The sequence below is a fragment of the Carica papaya genome, chromosome 4 (genome assembly GCF_054855325.1).
Source record: "Carica papaya isolate Zhongbai chromosome 4, ASM5485532v1, whole genome shotgun sequence".
Lineage (NCBI taxonomy): Eukaryota > Viridiplantae > Streptophyta > Magnoliopsida > Brassicales > Caricaceae > Carica > Carica papaya.
Window position 1 is genome coordinate 10,002,681 of NC_142312.1, and position 27,934 is coordinate 10,030,614.

The following is a 27,934-nucleotide window of genomic DNA, read 5'->3' on the forward strand; positions in this document are numbered from 1 at the left end:
TTTGTTCAATTTGTAATTTATTATTCTATTCCCTGCGTGCCAGCAGATTCGACTCTGGCTAATCAATTACAATAACCTCGATAGTTTCAGAAAAGACTAAATAATTCTTAAAGATCATGTATAATGCGATTAAGTTTCAGTCTTTCAGAGGTAAAACCTCTAACTTTGTCTCCTGTTCTGTTTTCTTTCTGACAAAACCTTAATATACAATATAGGAAAAACATGCTATTATACAATGAATAATATAATCAAAACTCAACATAATAAACAATGAATAATGCCTCAAACCCTACATTGAATCTCACTCCAGTCAAACCTTGCAACACGAATTAGAATTAGAAGTGTTCAAGCCACCACCAACCTCTTCCCATCATTCTAGAAACGACATCAGCAGCAGCAATGTTAAGATCCTGATAAGGAACTAAAGGACAAGACAACATGTCGATTGGAAACAACTTTCCATCCAGAAGAGAGCACTCTTCTTCTTGAGACAACAGCAAAGGAGAACTTACACCTCTTCAACTTGAAATATTTTACAAAAACCCACTGACGGAATGCAAAGTGCTTATAACTGGAAAGTGCCTAACTCATGGCCATTTCTTTCGAGAAGTACTTTTCTCTCATTAACCCATTCCAGCCGATAAGACAGGTCCAGGTTATGAATCAACTGCCTCAGCCGGTCCATATGACTCAAATTCTTAATATTCTCCTACAAATATGAATGCAATAAATTCAGAAAGCCTAGAGTATGCTGTTTAGATAGTTAAACCTCCAATGAAGCCTGTGCATGAACATTTCAATTGACAACTTGGTCCTCTTGAAGTAAGAAGTACCGGATTTAGCACAAAAGCAGAAAATCAACAGAAACTACTGCATATACATATTCTAGCAATATAGCGAGAAATGACACTAATGATGATGAAGTTGATTATAATGATGATGGCACCATGCATGGAGCATAGTATTTAGCAACATACAGCCATGAACATGTTCTCACTTCTCAGACTAAAACAATATACTACTGACTCTTTTCTTGTGAGTGTACATCATGATTTGACATGAATCCTTCACACAAGGGAATCAAGCTAAAATACCAAAGAGGAAAATATGATTTTTGAGTCAATAAAATTACTGCCGTATCAAACAAAGGAAATTACCAGGAATTTGGCCTCTCTTTCTAGCCCCATTACGGTTGCCATCACACTAGACCTAGAAGAAGTAGGTGACAATCCCTCCCACGGAGGAACAAATATCACTTTGGTGCACTGAACAGGAACAAAATTTCGGCTCAGTTTCTCCCACCAAACAGACCCCAGGGACCACCACCTGATCATCAAGCCATGCTCTGAGAAAGCGACCAGTCCCTGAATTTATAGAATGTTTTCATAAATTTCAAATGATTATAGGAAAACATGCTTTAACGAAGTGAACATTCATCAAGCCAAACAACCAAATAGTTTAAGAGGATCCAACCTTTTCATCATTCTCTTCATAGAGGTAACAGGGAGAAACATGATTTCGAAAGTTTAGAAAAAGAGTTCATTAAGATTTAAATATCAGATCTGACATTATATTGAATACATAGGGCCATCTTGAGAATAAAGAAGTAGAGTTAGAGAGAGTATCACCGGTAAGGTACAGACACCATTATGAGGTCACTGCAAAGATCGCTAAAATGTTCAGCATAAAGTGCATGCGACAAGCACAAAAATCAGACATACTATAGAGACACCAAATAGTCAAATTTCACAAACGGAGGAATCAGTAGTGAACAATGAGAAAACTAAAAATCATAAGGAGAACGAAAAAATCAAAATTTCCCAGCTCTTAGCGACTCCTACTTCCAAGAGACATTTATATAACAACTCAAGAACACTTGTCATACAATCGGTATCTGATATTGTTAAAGAAGGAAAAAAAACATTGTATTAAAAAAATAAATAAATCAAGGTGTTAAAGTGAAAATAAATTAGGATGTTTGAGAAAAAATAAATCAGAGTGTGAAAGAAAAAACAAATTGATTTAAAATATAAAATCATACTATTTATAATTAATTGTATTAATTATTTATTTCTTTTTTTAACTATTGACAGCTTGAGAAAGAAAGGTCAGTTGCTGATTAACAGATGTTGCATGTGCAAAGAGCAAGAGGAATCTTGCTGCCACCTGCTGCTGTTTTGTCCGGCTGTCCAATTTTTGTGGTCAATGATCTATGGCCTCCTGGGTGTGTATTGGGTTAGGGCTGGGTCGATTACAAAAGAGATTTGGGCGTGGGATGGAATGGGCAGAAAAGAGAAACATGTTGATTTAATCCCTATGACTATTTTTTGGGTTACTTAAAAAGAGAGAAATAGGAGAGCCTTTGAAGTATTGAAAGTGGCACTGTTAAGATTAAAGATAGGTGGTTCCATTTGTTTCGGTTTTTATTGATGGGGCATGACTTGTATAAGATGGAAGATTTTGGATATATGATTGATTGTCTTTCTAACATATAAATTCTTTTGTAAATAAGTTGCACCCACTTAGTGTGGGTGCAACTTATTTCAAAAAACAAAAAGGAACAGAATAGCGAAATACAAAAACAATAACTTTTTAACCACCACCAAAACTTTTTTTTTCTAAAACGACGTCCTAAAACAATATTGAGGTGAAGTCATCCTTAGTGCCACTTACATTATTAATTATCTGTCCACAAGTATTCTTAACTTCAAAAACACTCTTGAAACACTTCAACAGTTATACCCAACAATAGGTGTCACAAACCATCTAGTCCCTCAGATACTTAAGTGTGTTATCTTTGTTTATATTCATTCCCATCAAAGAGGAAAATTGGATCCCCAGGTTCTGAAATATATACTTCTAAGGTACTCTTTCACTTAAAAATGGTATAAATATTATCATCTAACCAACAAAAATTCAATATGCCAGGAGACATCATATTTGTTGAATAAGAATTCTACTTTACCAACTTTATTTTTAGGAAAAACCTACATTAGAATATAAGTATACAAAATTTTCAATAGACTTAAACTTACCATCTTCACCACACACCTGAAAACTATCACCACATGAGAACGTTCAAAACCCACTCGAAAGTTCATCACCACAAGAAAACTTTCAAAATTTATTTCAAAAGATCCTACTAGACCCTAAATTTTCTCAGGTGAATGAGGAAGAAGATGTTGAGTATTGAGCCAAAGTCGATCTAAGAATCTAACATTAATATTGAAACTAAAGGAAGTCTCGAAAAACTTATATGATCCTCTAATAATAATATACTGATTGCACTTCGTAAAAGCACAAAAGAATCTAATAAACATCATCTTTATCCGATCTCACAATTTGTGTAATTTGATAAGTGTTCATCAATCCATAAAATTTTTCTCACAAGTTTAAATAGTGAGTATATCCCTAAATATCATTTATATCCTATCTCATAATTTATGTCATTTGATAAGTGTTCATCAATTCATATAAATTTTTTCACAATTTTAAATAATGAGTATATATCTAATACAATATCTGAGACATTATCCTTAAAAAATAGAAAAATACTATAAATGTAGAAATGCAGACACTTGAAAAGAATCAGAATTGGGAAATAGTGGATCTACCAAAAAACAATAAATCTGCGACATGTAAATAGGTTTTTTCAATCAAATATAAAGCAAATAGAACAATCATAAATATAATTTATCAAATGACTAGTGGTAAAAGGTTATACACAAACATAGGAAATAGACTACAAGGAAACATTTGCACCAGTAGTCAAGATGAATGTTGTGCAAACCATGTTGTCATTAAATGTTCACTTTGACTGATAATTATTTTCTTAAAAAAAATGTAAATAGTATATTAGCATGGTACCAAAAAAGGGGGTACCAACTTATTTACAAAAGATTTATAGTGTAGTTAGCATGTCAATGATAATCCCAAAATCCTCATCACTCATAATATCATACCTTAACTAGTTTGTCCCAAACTAATTAAACTACCTATCTCTTAATTATACAACCCTACTTCTTTCCCCTCAAATGCTCTAACATTTATTTCTTTCCAAAGAACCTAAAAAATAGTCAATGGAACCGAAGTAGTAACATTGTCATTGATTTTTAGCTCATACAAGCCCAAATTTCATCCCTAATGTTCCCAGCCATAACTTAATTAATTCCCAGCAGCCCATAAATTATACTCCACAAACTATAGGCCACGGGGCACCATAAAAGTAAGTGATTGAAAGATTCCTCTGCATACATACAAAGGTAGAATCTATTAACAATAACTTGCTCCCTCCTTTTTAATTTGTCTATAGTGAGAATGCTTCCCAAGCAAAAAAAGCCACTTTTTGAGGAACTTTAGAATTCCAAATTTGGTTAAAGGGAAAAACCCAGTTGTTTTCCCCATCCCCGCCAAAAAGTACTCTGTAGTATGACTGAACAGAAAATTTTACCCTTTTTTCTAATTTCCAAAAGACCTGATCCGAGCCCTTTTTCACATTCTGCTTCTCCAAAGTTGACAAAAGCTCTTCATACTCTTGAATTTCCCAATCATTTAAGTGTCTTTTTGCTTCTCCAAAATTGAACAGCACTCTTGAATTACTTTGACTAGTAATTATAGCAGTTTAATGTAAAAAATGTCTTTTTACATAAAAATTTAGAAGAAAAAATCTACATGAATATCCCATCAAGTTTTGACAAACGAGCATAACCAAATAAGATATGTAAACTAAAAAAGACTCTGTATAACCTTAAGAAATCTCCAAGATCATGAGTTGGCAAGTTCGCAAACGTAATGATAAATTTGGGATTTAAACAAGCTGAATGAGACCTTTTTCATCAAACACTCAGAGACATAGGAAGTTACAGTTCTCCTAGTATAAGTTGATAACATTATTGTAATAAGAAATGATGAGAAGGAACAATGAACACTAAAACACCGCTACCAAAAGAATTCAAAATCAAGAAACTAGACAAGTTTAAGCATTTTCTGGGAATTGAAGATTGCTCGCTCTAAATCTGGAATTTTTGTTTCTCAACAGAAATACATTCATAATTTGTTAAAAGACACTGATAGATTATGATGCAAACCAGCCATCACTCCTATTGATCCTAATTAGAAACTGGAAATAATACAGAAAGATTATTCAATAAACATAGAAATGTATCATAAATTAGTCAGGAGATTGATATAACTATCACACACAATACTACACATTGGCTATACAATACGTGTAATAAGTCAATTCATACACAATTCGAAAGAAGTGCACCTACAAGCAGTTTACAAAGTACTATAATACTTAAAATGGTCACCAGCAAAAAGAATTATGTTCAGGAAGAATGACAAATTACTCAAATTCTATAGTGATGCAGATTACACAGGGTCAGCTGTAGAAAGAAGATCTAACCAATCCATTGTACTTGACTACAACCTAGTGCAAAATCAAAATATAGTTGCAAGATCAAGTGCAGAATCATAACACAGGAAGCATATAAACTATTATGGATAAAAAAATCTAAGAAAATCTTCAAATCAAGTAGGAAAATCCTATGCGCCTATACTGTAAAAACAAATCGATATAGACATTGCTCACAATCCGGTGCAATATGACCGAAACAAAACATTGAGATTGATAGATATTTTATCAAAGAAAAACTCGATAACGGCTTAATATGTACGCCATACGTGTTCACCAATTCTCAACTTGTAAACATGTATCTAAAAGTGTAAGCAACCAAGATTCCAAACTCTAATTGGCAAGCTGGGAATGGAAAATATCTTTTCCTAAATAATGTTAAAGAGAACAAAAAAATCATAGTATTAAAAAGTAAGTAAATTAGGGTGTTATACAGGAAGTAAATCAGGATGTTAAAAATGAGGTAAATTAAGGTGCTAAAGAGCAAATAAATCAGAGTGTTAGAGAGGAAGCAAATCAGTTTAAAGAGTAAAATCACATCCTTTGTAATTAATTGTAATTAATTATCTATTTTCTTTTTCTTCACAAAAAGTATATTTATATAGAGTTGTAATATATATTGGAATACACATTAATCAAAAAATCATTCTTAACTGGTATTAGTTTAGAAAATTTCAATGATGGTCATGCATGTACCTCTCCATCAGGTGAGAAACTCAAAGCCGATATCATTGTTGTAACCACCATTTCTGATGTTCCTGAAAGCAAACTTGGAAGACCAGGAGGTCCACTTGCATCTAAGACCTTTAATTTGGTCACACTATGTAGGAAAAAAATAGACATAGTAAGCTGAAGTGAACACTCTCATATAGTTATGTAACAATAGATGACACAGACATCATAGGTTGAAGTAAATACACTTTAGTAGTTATATGACACTAGAAAACACAACACAACACACACATACTCACACAGTATAAGTTAGACATGAAATAAGCTCAAGCATTTGCAACAGGATAAGCATGGCATAAAAAAACATGAGTATGACGAGGTATAACCAAAAAGTTTCATCTGCAAACTTCAAATTGGAAATATTAAACACACACTCCCTAACACATAAATCTCTCAGTAAACCTTTTCTAATCCTCAAGAAATCATATGACTAAAGACATCTACTGCCAAAATAGAGAGAAATGAGAAGAAAGAATCACCCTACCTAACAGGCTAAGGAGAGCTGCAGACATCTTTTATTGTAGTGTCCATTTGTTTGTTTGTTGAGGAGCATGGTATATAAATCTTTGGGGATTAACTGGGTGATGTTAGGTACAATTAAGGAAGAGTTATGGGTGTGGGAGCATCTTAGAGACAGATGCATCTTTGCTGATATAATTCCACTCACTCTTATTTGGACTGTGTGGAGAGATAGAAATAAAAGAGCGTTCGAAGGATTTGATGATACAAAGGGTTTTGATGTACTGAAAAATAGATGGCTTAGGACCTTCAAATTTTTGCTTTTGGGTCATCCTCCGGTATTTTGTGAGACTCTCAGAGTTATGTTTTGTATGGAGGACTGAGCTGTAAACAACTGTATATGTTTTGTACCTTTTGGTGGTTATACTAATACATATTTACATTTTTTATTTCAAAAAAGAAAAGGATTGCCCAACCTAACTCCATTAACCACAAACTTGGGACTTAGGTTTCCATTCACTATGACAAGAAAGTAGTCATGATGCCAACCTCTATCTATTGTCTCCAACAATCACCAAATCCCTTCCTTCTATCAAGGAATCCCTAATAAATCCTGTGATGCCTTTTTGGAGTCTAACTTGAAAACCAAATCTTCTTCCTTGTTTCTTCTCACACCCTTGACCGCTTGATTAGCATTGAGAATGCACAAAGGATTTATCTGCCAACAAAGCAATCTGAGTGACCAAAATAGTAGATGCTAACACTCACTCCCCTCTATCCCCTTTTTCCCCACAATCTCGATGGTAAGACCTGGTTATGGTCTCATCCGTAGTAGTCACCAAAAAATGGGGAAATATTAAAAAACCTAATAGGACGCCTTTTTAGGAAGTAAGGTGATAAAGATGGGCTATGTGCTACCTATTTACCCATGAAGGTGGAATTCATCAAAACTTCTATAGTTCTCCCTAACAAAGTCCAAGCATCTCTAGGAAAAAGCAATAAAAAAGCCATAAGTGCTGGAAACTTATCCAAACCTAGTTCCTAAACAACTTACCTAACCATTGACTCCTTAAAAAGTCTCTTAAGACATGTAGCTTTACCAAGCTCTAAAGGGAGGCACTCCAAACCTTTGCTTGAAGGTTTATTACCATCTTCCTCCTTATAAAACCTCTTAAATACTAGTGTTGCACACAAATAGAAGTACAGTCCCTAACAATTCTACTAACCTTAAGATCCAGTTCCTTGATTAAATCTTGTCCCTCCTCTCAATGGCCACCTTATGAAAGAACATAGATTTAAACGTATTCATAGATAATCTTTTTGATTGATTTAAATCTAGATTTCCATCTTAAAATAATCTCTTCCCCTCAGGAGGACCTCCTCAAACTCATTGCTCAAAGACAAGCTGACTTGTTGATCCTCAGCATACCTCTTTTAGAAGCCAATCTATAAAGAAGACTAATTTGTTTAAAGAGAACATGCTTTCTCCCTCATATTCCCAAAACTCTCCTTACCCCATGCCTTCAACTTTCTCTTAAATGTAAGCTCCGTTTGTTATATAAACCATTTTCAAATTTTTGTTTCCTAATTCATGTGTTTATGCATGTTCTTTCTATGAAAACATATTAGTAGCGTGTATTTGAGAGTAGTTAAATATAAACAAAAGCAATTTTCTATAAACACCAAAAGTAAATTTTTATTCTTTCAAATTCTATCCTCAAAGTTCTAAAATATTGTTTTTATTTTTAAGTAAATATGAACAAAAGAAAATTACTATAAAACACTAAATATAACTTTTTATTCTTTTCAAATTCCATTCTAATTTTTCTAACTATTTCCAAATTATTGCTTTTATTTTTAAGTAGCTTATCTGTGTATAGATATACACATTTATATATGAATTTAGAAAATGATAACTATAAAATGGTTTTTATGCACCAAATGATGCCTAAGTTTCTTAATTAATTATAACCTTCTCATCCTTCCTCTAAAAAATCATCCTGCAATCACCCTTCACAACTTTAAGAAAATAAGGATGATAAAATCCATGTATTCTTGAAGCAAAAAGGGGTAAGACCCAAAAGCAAATGACTAGACTCTGAAACAATAGGGAATGATCAAAGATAAGATGGCTAGGACTTTGCAAAGAATCTCATCACAAGTATTTGAGACTAAATACCAATAGATTCAGTAAGACAAAACCCTGTCCCAAGAGATAGAACAAGTGAATTGTGCATGAGACTAAGGAGCATCTCTAACTTCAAAATCCCAAATATATTTATTGAACCTCTCCTACTAGTAAGCCTAGTCCCACCCAATTTCATTACAAAACTCTTATAAACACCAAAAAGTATGACACAACCTGTACAAAGATAAAATAAAAAATAATCCCTTGCACAAGAAGGCCCTTAATATAGGCAACATTGTCCGGAGAAATACATGAATTACCAATTCCAAAGCCCTCTATCATTCAACCGTTTTCTTTTAAGGGCCAAAAAAGTTAACCTTTTTTAAGGTCTCAAGCTTGGGTTAGGTTGATGTTATAAACTCTTTTGTGGGCCGTTCTTATCACAGAAAAGACAAATAAGGAGCTGATATGATTTAAGTTTATCCAAGATTAGAAACCTATTTATTAGTTAGAAAAATTTATCTTTTATTTAGGAACTTAATTTGTATTTTGGAGAATTATCTCCTAATTAGGAGCCTTCTTTATTTTTGTTATGAGAAACCTAAATAAAAAAAGTTTCTTATAATGTAATGCACCTATTCCTATTTAAATGGCTCTAAAATTAATAAAGAGGTAAATAGAATTATAATTACAATATAGAGATCGGAGCTCTCTATAATGAGGTCCAATGTGTCAAACTCTCTTTAATGAGTTTGGAAATAATTCACAATAGATCGCTCAAGAAATCATAACAAGGGAAAAAAGCAAGATCCAGAAGTAAGTTATCCGGTGAACCGCCCAATGACCAGGTCCTGGTCTCAAAAACATAACAGACTCTGCAACAAAAAAAAATCTGTGATTAGCAACAAACAAGGCACGGAATGCAGAGATTGAAAGGCGATTGAGCAATTAATTGCAAGAGCTATCCTCACAACAATTCAAAGAAATACTAGTCAGCTTAAATTGTGGCAGACAAACAGAGTCAGAAGGGACTGCAAGCAACAACCACCTACGGGAACAACCACCTCAAGCGTTTCAAGTTAGTAGTCAGACACATGATGCAAATAATCCACTAGGTAACTAAGTTATTCCACGCTATACCAAGTTAGATTTTCCAACGTTTGATGGCTCTTAAGATCCCCTAATCTGTTTACACCTACGGGAACAACCACCTCAAGCGCTTCAAGCTAGTAGTCAAACACATGATGCAAATAATCCACCAGGTAATTAAGTTATTCCACGCTACACCAAGTTAGATTTTCCAACGTTTGATGGCTCTTAAGATCCCCTAATCTGTTTACACCGGTGCAAGAAATTTTTTACCAATCAACACATGCCGGAAGGGAATAAGGTGGGATTGGTTGCTTTCCATATACTCGGAGAGGCGCAGCTGTGGTACCACCAGTTAGAATCTAAACAACCTACGATCAATTAGACTAGTTCAAAAACTATTGTTCATTGAGGTTCGGGCCGCCAGCAAGTAGTAACCCATTGGGAGAATTTGTAAACTTGAAACAGACAAAGTCAGTAAAGGACTATCAAAGACAATTCTAAGAAAAACTAGCAAGAGTAAATAGGTTCGTACGGGTTGATCAACATATAAGTTTGTTCATTGCATTCAATTTGGTTGGATGTAGAGCTCCACATTCCATCTGATTTGGCTCATGCTATGAATTTAGACAGAGTTTTTAAATCCAAACAACGGATTCTGAAAAAAACAGAGCCGAAGAGAGAATTATGGTCAAGCAATAGGCCCAGCACCCCCTCTAATATGCTTTCCGCAACAACCTCATCACCCAAAAGAACAATCACTATTGTTAGTGGAGGAGCAACAAAAGTCAAGTCCTAGAACACTCCATTTACCAAAAAATTATCAAGAGCAGAGATGGCAGGGCGACGAAGAGCAAAGGGCCTGTTCTACAATTATGATGAGGCATACTCCGTAGGTCATCAATGTAAAAAGCTTTTCTAGCTTGAGTTGGCAGATTCAGATGAAGTAGAACTAGTAGCCAATTTTGAAGGAGAACTGGGAATCTCTCTATATGTAGTCACAGGTCAAAAAGGGGCACACACCATGCAAGTGGAGGTTGTCTTCACAATTATCATTTACGAGGCCTAATAGATTCTGGGAGTACACACAATTTTATCAGTTTAACAGCTGTAAGAAGTCTTGAAATCAAAGTTCAGTCCAACACAGAAGTCAGCGTCTCAGCGGTTAATGGGGAAACTGCCCACAACACAAGAATTTGCAGTGCAATAACCTTTTTAATTGATAATCATGAGTTTACTGCTGATTGTTTTGTCATTTCTTTGCCTAGATTTGATATGGTATTAGGAATTATATGGTTACAAACTCTGGGACCCATCCTTTGGGTCTTTGTATCATTAACCATGCATGAGTTTCAAGTTTTATAAAATTAGTATCATGTTCCAAGAACTACAGCTCCATCATACCCGACAACTTAACCATATTATTGGACCCCATCCTCATAAGGAGGAATTAGAACAACTCCTAGCCGAGTTTAATGACTTGTTCCAAGAACCATCTGGCCTTCCACCTCCCAGAAACTGTGACCATCGAATCTGTCTACAACCCAGAGCAGGACCAGTGGTAGTTAGACCTTATCGATACCCACATGTGCAGAGGGACGAAATTGAAAGACAGTGTGCTGAGATGCTTCAACAGGGGATCATCAGACCCAGCAAGTCCTCATCCTCCTCACCGGTTTTATTGGTTAAGAAAAATGACAGGACTTGACAGTTTTGTGTGGACTACCGGTAGCTCAATGCTAAAATAGTGAAGGACAAATTTTAGTAATAGACGAGCTACTTGATGAGTTGCATAAATCCAAGTACTTCACTAAATTATATTTGAAATATGGATACCATCAAGTAAGGATGCATGACTCAGCAATTGAAATGACAGCCTTTCGGACACATCACATGCACTTCGAGTTCTTGGTTATGTCCTTCGGTTTGTCCAATGCACCTTCTACATTCGAAGCTCTTATGAATGAAGTATTTCATCCTCACTTACGCAAGTTTATACTGGTTTTCTTTTATGATATATTAATTTACAACAACTATTGGGAAAGTCACTTGCTACACTTGCATTTCACTTTTAAATTGTCGCATGTTCAACATCTATACTTGAAGAAATCTAAATGTGTCTTTGAGGAGACCCAAGTTGCATATCTTGGGCATATTATTTTCGTTATAGGTGTGACAGTGGATCTTGCAAAAATTCAAACCATAACCGAATGATCAAAACCCCACTCAGTGACTGCTTTGCGAGGATTCTTAGGACTGATTGGTTATTACCGCAAGTTCATTAAGGAGTTTGGACAATTAGCAGCACCATTGACGAGTATGTCACATCGAAATTCTTTCCGTTGGGAAGAAGCAGCTGAACTTTCTTTTGATAAATTAAAGCAAACATTAGCTGCTGCTCCGGTCCTATAACTTTCTGACTTTAAGCAACTGTTCGTGGTAGAATAGATGCGTTAGGAAGCAGTATAAGGGTTCTACAATAAAACAACCACCCAATTGCTTTTTTTAATTGCCAGTTAGCCGAACGACATCACAAACTAGCTGCTGATGAATGAGAACTGATCGAGTTGGCCAAGGCAGTACAAGACTGGTGTCCGTATTTATGGGGAAGAGCCTTCCTTAACTGCACTGATCATTACAGCTTAAAATTTTTATTAGAACAACGGATCACTACTTCTCCTCAACAACACTGGATTAGCAAACTTTTGGGATTTGATTTCACTGCCAAATACAGAGCTGGCCATTTAAACCGAGTTGCAGATGCTCTATCCCAACACGATGAGGAAACAAATGTGTAATGTCATTAGCCACCCTCGGTTTTTGCTTTTAGATGCCATTCACAAGAAAGTCACCACTGATTCTTCCTTACAAAAGGAATCTACTTGGGCTGTTCAGGAAGGGTTGATTCTCTACAAATAATGTATTTATTTGTTGCCTACCTCTCCATTAATTGCTTCTATTTTGTCTATTTATCATGATAGTGCACATGAAGGGACTCAAAAGACTCTGCATCGCATCAAAGTTGATTTTTATTGAGAAGGGATGAAGTCCACTATTGCCAACTATGTGTCTTCTTGCCCGATTTGTCAGTATCACAAATTCGAAAATCTGAGTCTAGCTAGGTTACTTTTGCCTTTGCCCCTTCCCACTCAAATTTGAGCAAATATTGCAATGGACTTTATTGACGGGTTAGCAAAGGTCTGGTAAAAATCGGTTCTTTTGGTTGTTGTGGACAGATTCTCAAAGTATGCACACTTTACTCCACTAGCTCATCCGTACACTGCAACAAGAGTTACCCAAATTTTCTATAAACAGATTGTTCGTCTTCATGGCATTTCAGAGACTATTACATATGATCGAGATATTGTGTTCACAAGCAATTTTTATAAGGAACTCTTCCATTTAAGTGGTACAAAACTTGTTTTTTCTTCAGCTTATTACCCACAAACAGACGGTCAAACTGAGATGGTGAATCGTAAAATAGAAATGTATCTTCATTACTTCATGGGGGACTAGCCTGAGAGTTGGATTCAGTGGTTTCATGGGCTGAATACGGCTATAGCACATCATTTCATACTGCACTCCAGAGCACACCCTTCAAAGCGGTGTACAGGCGCAAACCGCCACGTCTCCTTTCATACATACCTAGGTCCTCTCAAGTTGATGCAGTAGATGACGCCTTACTTACCAGGGATCAAGTCTTGACCGAGATCCAAGCTAAACTGCAACAGGCACAGACACGTATGAAGGAATTCTATGACAAGGGGCATCAGGATGTAACCTATGAGGTAGAGGATCTTATGTGGCTCTGTCTGCAACCATATCGCCAGCACTCTATCTCATCGGCACCCCACCATAAGCTGTTTCCAAAGTTTTATAGTCCATTTTCCATTCTACAGTGTGTCGGCACTGTTGCGTACAAGCTTCAACTACCAGCTTAGTCCAAGCTTCATAACATCTTCCATGTTTCCCTTCTCAAACCTTATAGAAAGAGACCTCCAGCCTCAATTCCCTCGCTACCTCCAGTGGAAGATGGTCGTGTTACCCCCACTCCAGCTTTAGTTTTGCGCACCCGACTCAGTAGAGATACCTGGGAATTTCTAGTGTATTGGAACAGAGCGGATGCAAGTGATGCTACTTGGGACACCCATGAACATTTCCAGACTGCTTATCCAGACTTTGAGCTTGAGGACAAGCTTTTTTTTCAAGGGGAGGGTGATATTATAAACTCTTTTGTGGGCTATTCTTATTACAGAAAAGGCAAATAAGGAGCTGATATGGTTTAACTTTATTCTATTTTGGAAACTTATTAGTTAGAAAAATTTATCTTTTATTTAGAAATTTAATTTTTATTTTGGAGACTTATTTCTTAATTAGGAATTTTCTTTATTTTTTTTTTATGAGAAACCTAAATTAAAAAATTTTTCTAATTAAGCATCTACTCCTATTTAAAGGGCTCTAAAACTAATAAAGAGGTAAGCAAAATTATAATTACAATATAGAGATCGGAGTTCTCTATACGAGATCCAAGGTGTCAAAATTCCTTTGATGAGTTTGAAAATAATTCACAATAGATCGCTCAAGGAATCATAACAAGGGAAAAAAGCAAGATCCAGAAGCAAATTATCTAGTGAACTGCCCGGTGACAACATCCTGGTCTCAAGAACATAACAGTAGATCATATATCTCGTCTTACATTTGCAAATCATATGATTTTGTCTATGAACTTGATAAAAGCTCTAATTGACATCTGTTGTGCTCTTTTTTGTTTTCAAGCTATCTGCGACCTTAAAGTTAACTGAACAGTGTTGGTCTGGAGGTGTTCGTCCAGGTCCTCGTTTGTAAGGTTGCATGCTTTCTGATTAAATATCTTGGGCTTCCATCATGCAACTATATGTGACAAGGGATTTCAGAACCTCATATTACAAAAAATGGAAGAGTGGTCTAGTTGGAAGAAAAGCAACTAATCTAAGGGCAGGTTGACACTCCTCAAAGTGGCCTCTCTAACCTCCGGATCTACTTTGTCTCCTTTCCAATCCTATGGTGTGGCAAAAAGAATAGAAAAAGTTACCTGCTTACTTGAGATAAAAAGAAAGCAGCTTTTCGCAAAGGTGGGTTGGCTATGAGATCCATTTCAAAGTTTAGTACTGCATTGCTTGCCAAGTGCCTGTGGCAGTTTCATAATCAAAATGCCATCTGGAGAAAATTTATCATTGCCAAGTATGGTTTGGCTGATAATCAGCGATTTTCTAAAAGGGATAAGTGTTCTTTTGGCTCTAGCATGGAGTTGGATTAAAAGACTGGAATGACATTATGAGCTGCTCCATACTTGAGGTTGAAATTGGGAGGAGGGTCCTGTTCTGTTTAGACCCTTTTTATATCCTTGGGGCACTGGAAGTTACCTTCCCTAATGTTACTTTCTGTTTCCGGGTTTAAGAAGACTAAGGCTAAAGGAATGCTACAAGGTGCACAGTGGTAGGATTCAATAAAACATTCTCTCCCCTCTCTAACCTCAGTGATAGAGACGTCAATGAATGGATCTTCCTGTTAGCAAATCTAGAATAAACTTGTAAAGAGCCTAATCAAGAAGATGTCCTGATGGGAAAGATAGTAAAAATGGCTAATTTCCTGTGAAGTCTACCACCATAAGTTTTCTGACCATATTTTGGATTGTTTATCCTTGGAAAAAGTGTGGAGGGATAGCCTCCTATCATTCTTCTTGAGCAGGAAGGAGCTAGGGGTAGGATCCTTACTTTGGATAACCTGATAAGAAGTGGGAGAATTGCAGGAAATGTTCTTTTTTAATGTCTAGAAGGGTGAGAATCCCGTCCCTTTCATGTTCCTAAACTAGATTGTTTTTAGGATTCAGCTCTTGCTCTCTCAATCTCTCCCGGCTGACGTGTTGCTTGGTCAGAGGAACGTTGGGGAAGGTATCGTACTAGTCCAAAACGAAGACATGTCCTTTGTTCCTTTGTCCATTTTATGGGTCATTTAGAAGCAAAGAATAGGAGAACTTTTGAAATTTCGTCCTCGTCCTTTGGTAACATCAAACACCATTGGTGGAGGATTCTTAAATACTTTGTTTAGGGGCCAAACATTCAAGATGGGGCAGATATTGTGGATCATTTGCAACTAAGCCTGAGAGAACTGTAAATATATAGAATATTTGGTACTCAAGTGGCATCCCCTTGGCGTCCTTTCAGTAAATTATTTTTTCTCACAAAGAAACAGAGTCTACAAATGCTGCTACCCAAGTATTCCAAATCACTAAATGACCGCCAGAAACTCCATGCAAAAGATGCAACTATTTGGGGTTTGGTTCTTGGCTTCTTGCAATTCCATGCTTTTTTCCCAACTTTAGAATTATTACTCCTACTGAATCTATGGAAAACTATGACAATGTTGTCCAGAATCTCAACAAAAATACAAATTGTTTCTTCCACAAAAACATGTGATCTAAAAAATAAGTGATGTGTATGGGTGAGATGATTTTGGGTGGGTTTTTGATGCACTAACTAATTTATGAATAATTTTGTATAGGGGCAACACCCCCAATGGTGTCATATACGTAATTCACATGTTTTTATTTCAAAAAATATATATATATATGTGACTGGGTATCAGTCTCATATATACAAGCTGAATCATGTATCCGGAATTTGTATACTCCATTCAAAAGTCACATCTTTAAAAGAGATATTTCTTTAACCATTCAACTCCAAAAAATTCAGTATATATGTTGTTACATTTGTGGGTCAAGCTGGTGTATCTATAGAACAAGACAGGACAGAAAAGAACATTAGTAAATATGATTGAACAAAGAAAATAATGGATTCGATAAATATAAATTTGGACAGGGAAAACACAGAATACAATTACTTCAATGCCCTTGTGCTATTTAAATTTCTTGTCCTATTTTAATTTATTTAAATTTAATTTAAAATTTTAACTTAGATTAGCTAAATAATAGGTTAATTAGTTTTTATTAATTAATAAAATTTTAGTAAAAACATAAGCTATTAAATTTAAATTGAAGCTTTAAAAATTTTAAAAGGTTAAGATTTCTTTAATAACATTCCTAAGTATTTTCACAAAAATTTGTATAATTAAATTGAAAAATCAACCTCCAACTAATGTAATTTAAAATCAAAATCAAACTTAAAAAATAATAATTTGATACTACAGAGAGAGGAAGGGTACTTAAGAGAAATCTTATTTGTTTTAGCAATGATAACCTTGTTCCAGTATTCTATACGAGGAAACTTGTTCCAACTCTTAATGTTTTTTGTACTGTTCAGTTTAAATATTTTTGCTATCAAACATGAAATGATAACCTAATGTTCTGTCCAATCCTACTTAATGCTACCAAATGTTACAATAAATGCTTCACCAGTCAGATTTGTTTTTCAAAAAACTGAACATGAGCCTTTCTCTTATGTCAAATTAGAAATATAAAAAAAAAAAAAAAAAAAAGATTGTATGCAAGAAGCTAACTAGTTACACACTTAATCATTGGCCCAATAAGTTGCAGGTATAACTCCCAACATAATATTTTGCTAACTCTAGCCTCTAAAAGATGCACAAGAAATCATTTTCACATTAAACTACAATTTAGTTTCTGATACCTTTGCATGTCGTATACTCGAATAGTAGCATTATTAACCTCTCCAACTGCATCCCCAACTGCCAACCTAGTTGCAGAGTCATTTAAAGCTACCATTGGAAATACACGTACAATTTCCTTCAATGCTGCCATTGAACTTTGAAGACAAGTTTTACGCATGACCGAGTTGCCAGGGTCCATAGTTTGTAAAATAAAGTTGACCACCTGCATGTCTGTCCAAATGTTATTCAAAAGTTCGCCTATACATGTCCAACCATATCACACTTTTGAATAAAAAGTAACAAGACAATATTCAGAAAAAGAAAGTCAACACTGCAAAAGATTAAAACATGGAAATAAAGAGTAATGCAAGAAAAAGAGTATAAAACAGTAGAAACATTTGCAAACGAAGAAATCCCGTGCAGCAGACAGGAGGAGGATACCATCATAAAATTGTAGCACTAAAACAAAATACCAATAGAAACATCTGATATACTCGGTTTGACAAATCTTTAAAACCAATACATCCTGCAGTTTGCATTAAAACATTGTTGTCTTCATCACTTATTACAGTATCATTGCCACTTTTTGAAATTTATGTTGTCAAATAATAAATAATGCATCATGCAAGTAGAATCAGATCTACTAACCTTATCAAGGTATTGAGCTACGTTTCTTGGAGAACCACGCACAACTCTGATGAGAGTCATGAGAGATACCAGATGTACTGGTGAATCAGAAGCAGTAGACCAGATTTGGCTTTCTGCAACAGTTAGAAATCCATGAATATCAGCTATTGCTAGACTTGGAAGAAGAATACCAACCAAAGTCTCTCTAATAGATGCTGGTACAGCTGGATGTTCTCCAGCTGAGTTGGCAGATGGACCACTCATACACTCTATTTGGAAGAATATGTCAGCAATAAGACGAGGTATTTCAGAAGCAATGCATGCCTTCCATATCCTCTCCATGCCCTCTGCAAGGAGCTCTGCTGCAGTGGAACTGTATTTCTCATTCATGGCCATAACTAACTTCATTAATTGATGCACAACCAATGTGGCAAGTGTAGGTTTGACAAGGCTAGGATACCAAATTGCCAAGGCAGCTGCAACAATAATGTGTGATGCCATTGCATCTTGACTTGTCCTGCCAACACAAGAAACCCAGTCTTGCATTTCAAATGATTCCAGCCAAGCAACCAATTTAGTGTCCTCAACATGAGAAATGCCTTTTGTTTCCGGTAAACTGTCAGACTCCAATACATTTGTGGATGGTTTAATTGTGTTTAACACTTCAAGCTCATCTACGCCAACTTCAGACAGAGATCTCATAATTTTTGCATGTCCAGTTGCCTGCTCACTACGCAGCGGAACAGGTATAGCTCGTGAAGCAGCACAATGGAATAAAGAACGTGCAGCCATTCGTACATGCTCACTTTCATCTTGCCAGAAGCTCACTAAAAGCTGTAAAGAAGAGTATAATAATAGCAAAGCAAAGCATTAGCTTTAACATTTTTTTAGGAAAAAAAAAAGAATTATAAAAACACCACACCAAGAGGTTGCAACCCAATTACAGATAAAGTTTACAAGTTAAATAAAGTTTAAGAGGATGACCCCTAATAAAAAATAAAGATTCCAGAACCATAAGTCTAACTCTACTGAAGACAGACTTAGCGCCTCCAAAAGCCCTTTCATCCAACTCCTTCCAAATAATCCAAAATATGACCAAAGGGATAACAGATAAAAGTTTCTTCTCACACTTGTCATCCTGAATACCTCATCAAAACCCAAATTTCATCAGTCACTGATTATACCATCTGCCAACTCACTCCCAAGAAACCAAAAGCAGTGTCACTAGAGTCAAAAGGAGAAACAACACCATAACAAGATGTGGTTCAGGATTTCAACCACCCTGTTGTGCAAGTAACACCTATTCATTAGGATCTTCACTCCTTTTCTAAGGTTGTCAATAAACAAAAAATTCTCCCTTTATGCTTCCAAATCTGTTCCTTGGAGAAATTACTATGGTCAACAAAAGATTGACCAGGTATAAATGGAAAGATTTCACAAGAATAGATGCAGCCGAATCCAGCTTCCTAATTGGCTTATCAATATCCCATAAGGATCGTTGCAACAAGAAAAAGTGCTAGAGAAGACCAAGATATTAATCTACCTCCTAATTATTAAAGTTCTAACAAGATCTGTAGCCCACACCTTAGAGCCAAAGGAAAAAGAGGAGATCTCAACCATAGTGGGCTCCTTAACTCCAGCCAAGGAAAATATAGTAGGAAATGCTAATATAAAACCGCTCCTTTACTCCAATTGTCCATCCAAAACCTCACCATCCACCCTGAAAACAATCTTCCATGTGAGCCACCCATAAGACTCATCCAAACTACAGTTAATTTTCATCCAATGACCCACAACATCGAGGTCTAGACTGCTTGGACCTCTACCCCGCCGCCATGCTGACTTGGCTATGATCACCCTTCACCACAGGTTGCCATGTCATTCGTAAATTTCAAAAGCCATTTTCTCAAGAAAAGCTCTTTGAACTTCACAATTGATCTAATTGCAAGCCCAGACCTCTGAAAAGGAAGCTCCAGCGTGTTCACGCTGACAAATGAATCTCTTGTACTCTTTAGAATAACCCCACAGGAACAAACGTTAAGTTGTCTCCAATTTCTTAGCTACTAGCAGGGATTAAAAAAGACTAATAACAGATAGGCAAGTTGGAAACGGTACCTTTTTGTAAGTGATGTGAGCATGGATCACCTTGGGCCACTTGGAAGAGACATCATCATGCCAAGTGGGCCTATAACAAGGAGCTGGACTAAAAAATTACAACAAACTCTCCAACTCTTCATTTAAGCTTGGATTAATAAGGAAAATAGGTTTCGATTCACTAAATAAGTCCAAGGAAAGAAGCTACCCAACTAATTAACCCAATGGCATAATGATCTCATCAACTTACTTCAAGCACATGAAGAAATGAGCCATAAAAGGAAGTAATCGGCCAAAAAAAAGGAGGAAATTGTGGGCGGCTAACAAGGGAGCCTTTATAGCCGACCCTAAATTATCATAATCTTTCTCGTAAATCACTCATAATCTCTTTTAATAAAAAGGGAAGATTATATTACTCATAATTAAAAATTTTAATTAATTTTCTATGCAATTGCAATTTTAAATTAGAAAATTTTTATTACTTTCTTTATTCACATGACATGACCTACCATATAAATACGTCATCAAATCTTCATTGTAAGCATTCAAGATTGAAAACAATAATATTGTGAGCCTTATTTAAGAGGGGTATCTTCATTCTTCTTGTTGAGTAAGGAGTTAATCTACTAATCAAGGTAATTTCTTATAACGTTTTTCCATTCTTTTTTTAATTCTCTTTTTCTCAGTAATTTTAGTTTCTATCATTCTTGATAGATGATTAAAAAGAGAAAGTTTTCATAAGATCAAATTCCTTTGGTGTTTTGAATAAAATTGTGTGAGTTTCTAATCAAGTTGGTTGATCTTGGATTCCGCATCAATTAGAGTTAGTTTGCTGCCTTTGAAGAGGGAACCCCTCTTCCACTCAACAAGTCTTTTCTTAAATGTAGACAACCAAAGTGTCCCACAAAGTGCAGGAGAACCTATCCTTCTATAAACTAGAAAACTCTAAAGTACAACTTTATAAGAAAATTACTCTCATAATAAAGGCAATAATGGGTTGCACCCATTGACACTTCAATTATTTATTTGCAAGACAAACATTCTATTAAGTCTATAAGTTCTTCCTCATTTATGAAAGCATCTTGTTTGTAGCAAAAGTTTGAAATATAAACAATAAAATACAATTCTGATCATATTGAACGACATAACATGCTTATGTTGAAATCCATTTGCCCATATAATCACCTTCTGTTTTGAGTTTCAACTGTCGTAATATCCTAAATATTCAAACATCCAAAATAAGTATAAAATTTAATATGTGTAAAAGTGCTTTCTGTTAATTGAAAGAAGAAACAAGGTACAAAAATCAGGATATAATTGATATTTATTAGTTTATTGAAACAAAGTGCTGTCTTTATGTTTAGCTTCTTGAACACCACAATAATAATACGCAATATCTGAGGGCTTCATATAAATAGTTGCATATTCAATAATAACCTGCATTCTACAAAATAAGCTTCCGCTTTCAGAAGCTTGAGTTTCAAAGCTCCTCATCATAATGGTTTCTTAGACCCATTTGTAAGAAAAAAGAAACCAGGTAAATATTTCTACAAACCAAGCAATCCAATATCAATGTTCTACCCCAGATCACGATGGAAATTGTATTTGACTAGCAACAACTTCAGGAAAAGGAGGATGCTCCAGAAAGGTAGCTTTTTAGCTCTTCAGCAACATAGCAAAGAATTTTTGCAATTGACAAGTTGGACTTTTTAGTTCAGAGCAAAAAACAGGAAATGATCATTGACCACTTAAAGAAAGAAGCAGCATTGTTGTGAATCATTTGTTCCTTCGAAACCACAAAACAGTTTTATGCTGTTGGACTAAACAGTTGCAAGATGGACCATGCAGAACCTTATGTGCTTGGCATTTCTTGGGCTGTTGCTGGTTCTGCTACAACCTCAGGAATGCACACTTCCAGCCTTCTAGAGAAACAAGAGTAATCAACCTAGTTCGTTCATCTATCTTTTGTTCACTTAGACTAGAGAAATAGGAAGGCTTGTGAAAAGGAAAACCCTATCCTTTGATCATAGAAGGATCAGTACAGCCTTCACACTTTTGATTCACCTGTTACTTGTTTAGAGGAGGTGGAATTGATGACTCCATAGAGTTTCTCGCTAGTAGAGAGCAAACCCTTTTTTTATATTAAGTTATAGAGAGCTAACCTAGACCTAAACAGCTAAACATACATATTGCTTTTATCAAGAACCCCAAGTATCACAACTCCTTGTAACACCAACAGTGAAAATTGGATCTGCAGTAAAGGATTCCATGATGAAATGTAATAAATATAAAAGAGTAACATTGAAGGAATTTATCATCATTCTATAAATAAGTGTTATCATTATGAACTCGCTAATAACTATATTGAGTTTGGTTCAAATTTTAATTCAATGAAATAAGAACTTAAATAGAATATAAATAATTTTAAAAAAATTAATAAAAATAAAATTCTAATTCCAAGTTCCACTTTCATGTTCAATTCAAACTATGTGGGTCTGTAATTCATTTCTCTATAGGTGAAAACAAATTCATAGAAATGGCTACACCTGCCTATTGCTTTTACAGGGTATCATGAATCCTTGTAACACTAACAACGAAAATATGATCCGTAGTAAATGAGTATACTAAAAAATATAAATAAATGCCAAAGAGTACCTTCCAATAACTCAACACCATTATAGAAATAAGCAAATCAGGATGGACTTACTAATAATTACGTTGAATTTGTTCAAATTTCTCAACTCAATGGAAGAAGAGAAAGAGAATATGAACAAAACAATAAATTAAATAAGAATAACATTCTAACTCTACGCGAATTCCATGTTCAGTTCAAGTTAGTGCGTTAGTAATTCATTTCTTTACAGGTGGAAATACAAATTTGTAGTTGTGGAATTAAGAACATGAATGAAATTGACTCAATCATTGGTCACATATGTTAATCAGACTAACTTCTCCATATAGAATAAAACTGAACCAAACTCAAAGTCCTGCCATCAACTAATAAAATATTGGAACAGTTTTATACATTTCATGGAAGCCAATTTCATGCTAGTTTTTCTTTTTTTGGAATAGGCCATGCTAAATAACTTGATGCAATTTCATAGGATTCTGGATACTAGATATTGTTAACATTAGCAACTATTGGTGTTTTATTAGAGGAAAAACAAAAAGGAAAGAAGCTCAATTACTCTTCTTTTCAAACAGAAAGAGAAAGAAGTTTCGTTCCATCTTTCAGATGGAACAAATGAATTAAAGGACAACTAATACTAATGAATACAAAAATAACAAGGTAAGCATAACTTATATTTCTACTTCAACTCTGCTTCCAGTTGGGGTGGCTAATTCTGAACCCACTAATCAAAGGTTCTATGGAAACACACCCAGCAATTGTCTGTTGTACTTTGTTTCTAGTTCAACTTGATAATTCACAGAACTGGGGGAAATGAAAGAAATATAACAATGAAGCCATTCTCACAAGAAATGACCTGGAGCAAAGGTGGCTTTACATCTGGAAATTTGTCAGCAAAATTCCTTGTATAGAAAGCTGCTAAGGCACTGCGAGCAAGATCCCATTAGGGAAAAGATTAATATAATTTCAAAAATAATGCAAGTGATTTTCATAACTGAAAAAAAAAATGTTTTTTTGTAACAGAAAAAAAAGGGACTGACATTCACTTTACGATAATAATTGAACCACATCACCACATAACATATCAATGCAAGAAATAACAAAACCAATTTTGCTATTACCATAGGAAGCTCCATAAACAAGTCACTGATGACTAACCCCACAATCAGTCCAATCTTCAAGCAAGATGGCACATTTTCATATTTTCCAGGGATGGCATTTGGATTAGGACCAAATGTGCATTTGGAACAAATTGCAAAAAGTCCAAAGCTGTTAACCCAACTCTTTGAATACCAGACATGAAATACAGTAGATCACAAGTTATTATAATCATTTTGTATTTTGATTTATTGCAACTTTTTGTGCATGTATTCTGTCTGTGGTTAGTCAGTCTGGTTTGCCACTGAATCCAGCTTTCGACTGTTTACGATACTCTGTTTTTTTAATTGTAAATGTGTCTCCAGGAGAAAGAGAATGAAACTGATATGAAAACCTGAGAAGATATTGTAAATGTCTATAGACTGACAGAAAACAGAAATAACAAATGTTTTCCCCCACATTTCCAATAGGTGGATCAGCTGTAATACCTGCTAGCTGCTGAACTTGAACTGGGGTGCGACAAACTAATCAAGCACTGTGCAAGAGAGACCATTGCCAAGGACCTCATTGCACAAAACTCAGATGACGATTTCCAAAGCTGAAATATTAGTTAGTAAATGAGGAGCTTACCAAATATTGCACAACAAGAAAATAGTTCCAATTAATCCATACACTTCATCGAGAATACCTCAAGTACTGCACTCAAACCAGGGAAAGTCAGCGTCAGAGACCCTCTGTCCCCTTGCAAGCCAGAAGCTACAATAAAATTTGCTGGTCTCTTTAACTTCATTTCGGTTATTAACAACTGATCAAGCTCAGTATCGATATCCCATAAATGCAGAAATGATAAGCCGAACCTAATCAGAGATTCCTCAAGAGCCTCGCTCCAATCCCATAAATCTGCAGAATCAGTGGAAGATACTTGAACAAAAGAATCTACAGTCCTATGGAGTGGATGTGGTGTCCCAGCTCCATGTTCCTTCATCTCTTTCTTACTAAAGTCTTTTTCCATCAACTCATGCTTCTGACGAGGGAACATCAATGATGCAACACCAAAACTCAGAGTAGCAATTCCTGGAAATGGGCAAGAGCATTTGATAGGATACCGTATTCTTTCAAGGGCAGATGATGTCGTTCTAGAATTTCCATTACTTATACTTGCGCGGAAAGTACTAGATTCAATTATATTTGGCAGAGTGGTCCCTTTCTCATCACTAATTAGATGAGGTCGAGAAGAACTCTCATCTTCGTTTAGTGGAAGAAGTAATGAGGAAACAGAAGTGTTCCCATTTAGTACCGTGCCTGAAATAGAATTCCTGCTGATTCCTTTACAAAAGTGATCAAACATTGAGTGCGAAGCCATCCCACGGAGAACCCGTTCTCTAGCACCTGTTTTTACATCCCAAATGTATAACACATCAACTGCATCAGATGTTCTTGAATTAAATCTACAGAGGCATGCAATGTATCCTCTAGCACCATCCCACACCACTTTTTCAGGATAATAAGGGTGTCCTGGAAATATTCTCTCCACTCGCGAAGTTTCAAGAGAAGAGAGAGCAACACATAAGTCCTCTCCAACGGAAAGAAAGCAATCATTCCAAGGGTGCGCACTCCACACAGGGGGGAGAATTATTTGGCGCACAGGAGCCACATGGTGGTGCAAGACTGTAACGAGATCCCCAGTCTCAAGATCCCATACACGAACCGTACAATCCATGCTTCCAGAAATCAGAACATGATTGAAACTCCATCCTTTGGCAGCCGCCACCATCCTATGAGCTGCCAAACATAGTACAGCTCCTGTATGTCCTGAAAAATATTGTGTGGACAAAATAGAATCCGTTTCTGGGCATGAACTTCCTGTCGGTGAATGAAGACCATGAAACAAATTGAACCGTACAACTTCTATTTCACCACTAGAAAAGCCGTACACAACAGCATAAGGAACATACAAGTTTTCAGAAATAACCATGGACGAAGATACAACACGTTCATTTTGCATCAAACCATTACTTTTATCATCATAATGTAAAGAAGAACTTGAGATTAAATCAACAGAATAAACACCTTCTCCAAGCATTCTAAACTGTTTCTGGAGCTTTTTATCGTCCTCATGCTCCTGGTGCAGTGAGAAGACCGTGAGATGGGGTCTCCACTGTAAAGGTTCTTCAGTAGAAAAGCAAACGGATTCAACCCGGAGAAGATAATTCCTTAATTGAGTAAAAGAGATTAATAATCTCACGTCAGTGGGATAAGAAGCAGCAGGGATTTCGCCAAGACACACAAACCTAAAAAGGTCATTGGCATATGATATATGATATATCATTGCAGATCCTTTATTACTCCACACAGCAAAAATTTTTGACAATACTTCATAGTCCTCCTTAGTACTCAACATGTTCCCAGCATCACCTCTGTCAAGAAAGATGCCCCCTTTCACATGCAATTGAGTAGAATCATGTTCAAGACAAAGGAGCTTATCTGCAAATGAGATCTCTCCGATTAACTTGCCACTGGTCAACAGCCTAAATATGCAGCGTTGCTTTAATACCAGAGCAACAATATTATCACATGTTACCATTGACAAAACTGATTCTTCATTGACCAGCCCCTCTTCCCAAATAGCCATTTTGCATTGTGAAGAAATTTTACCTGAGCTAGCCAGATCCTCCTGACCTGGATGACACTCCTTTGATATTGGAAACAATTGTAGCCTACCAAACGAATCAGCTATAAGCACAGAAGGCTTCTCCTGGTCCTCAGACAAAGGAACTACAGCCATGAACTTCAGTGGCCCAATAGATAAACTCCCATGAAAAACAGTGTGGGAAATGGTAAGAGTATAAGTATCTACAATAATTATGGCACACATTGAGGGTTTTCTAGAAAATTCGGCTCCTTCTTTTGAATCAATAGAATGGTTCTCAGATACGTGGACAGAATCAACCAAACAACAGCCAATGCACACATATCTTGGGTTTGATGGCAGTACACGGAGAATGGTTGGACTGCCCACCCATGGAGGCAGCTTTCTTCTGCGTCTGCAGTGTCCACTACTCCTGCTCCAGATACACAACACACCATCAGTACATGCACTTACCAACGCACCGCAATTCTCCAAAGTAGAGCTTATAGCAACATTAATCGGATGACCCATTGTCTTCCCATCTCCTGAATTCGCAATAGGATAGCAAATGCCAAGATCAGCTATAGGGGCAGCATGGCCGCATAACATAGCAATTGGAGTGACTTCCTGTCATAACAAAAACTTATTCAGAATAACATATATTATACTTCAAACTCGGGAAAGAATCAATATGTTATAGTAATTAATAATCTAACCAGCAAACAATTTAATAAAATGCTAACTACACTAGAATGAAATATAATCCATACATTCGTACATCCAATGGACAATCAAGTAAGACTTTGTTTGATTTCCAAGATTATGATGATCATCAAATTAAATCACCCTCATTATGAACTTCCAGGCAAATTAAATCCAAAAAAATAAAAAATTTAACCACCAAAAGCAAAGAAAAGTAGTATACTTGAGTTAGCCCCGGACAACTACAAGGCCCTGAAATATACTACCTTCTCTCCATCAAATGAACATGAAAAGGACGATTAATTGTGACTAACTGAAACAAACACAAATCACAAAAACGAGCCAAGTTTAAAAGAAAAGGAGGAAATAGAAACCGAGTTGAGCTACCAAATTGGTATCGGACGAGGAGGATAGGTTCCACCAGATTATGGAGCCATCGTATCCGCCGGTGTAAAGCGTGGCCGGTTTGGCCAGTGCCGCAGTGGCTGTGACCCGGTGAGATGGAGGGGCGCCTGACCATATGCACGCTACATGTCGACACTTCATTGGCCGAGTTAGTGCTGGTCACTCCGATGCCGGTGGAAGAATCGGTGAACGAGTTCTGGCTTCTGAATTCTAAATTTCTGAGACGTGAGGGAAATTGCCCGTTCACGTGCTGATGTTGCTCCTTTCAGCACCGGAAAAAGAATGACGACCCCTGGTAAATGTAATTCTGCAGTGCAAAGG

General features: G+C 36.0%; 1 protein-coding gene across 2 annotated transcripts; it reads right to left on the reverse strand.

Annotated features, from left to right (window-relative positions):
* Positions 1–27,934, reverse strand: LOC110824661 (Transducin/WD40 repeat-like superfamily protein). 2 transcript variants are annotated; one of them, XM_088217809.1, is made up of 9 exons: positions 27,596–27,932; positions 24,566–27,133; positions 24,366–24,475; positions 23,636–23,705; positions 18,078–18,890; positions 17,450–17,652; positions 6,113–6,236; positions 1,158–1,364; positions 1–709 (listed from the first exon to the last, which is right to left on the reverse strand). In XM_088217809.1, the coding sequence occupies exons 1-9, from the start codon at positions 27,752–27,754 to the stop codon at positions 566–568; spliced, it is 4,398 nt and encodes a 1,465-aa protein (XP_088073935.1). In that variant the 5' UTR covers positions 27,755–27,932; the 3' UTR covers positions 1–565. The 2 variants fall into 2 exon arrangements, 1 of the variants encoding a protein (XP_088073935.1); XR_015818413.1 differs by lacking the exons at positions 1–709; positions 1,158–1,364 and having other exon boundaries at positions 17,450–17,660; positions 27,596–27,934.

Coding starts and splice junctions, on each gene's coding strand:
- LOC110824661 (XM_088217809.1), bottom strand. CDS start 27,754: ATGAAGTGTCGACATGTAGCGTGCATATGGTCAGGCGCCCCTCCATCT. Junction 18,891..23,635: donor TAAAGCCACCTTTGCTCCAG/GTCATTTCTTGT, acceptor TCTTCTTTACAG/CTTTTAGTGAGCTTCTGGCA. Junction 6,237..17,449: donor CGAGTATACGACATGCAAAG/GTATCAGAAACT, acceptor TTTCCTACATAG/TGTGACCAAATTAAAGGTCT.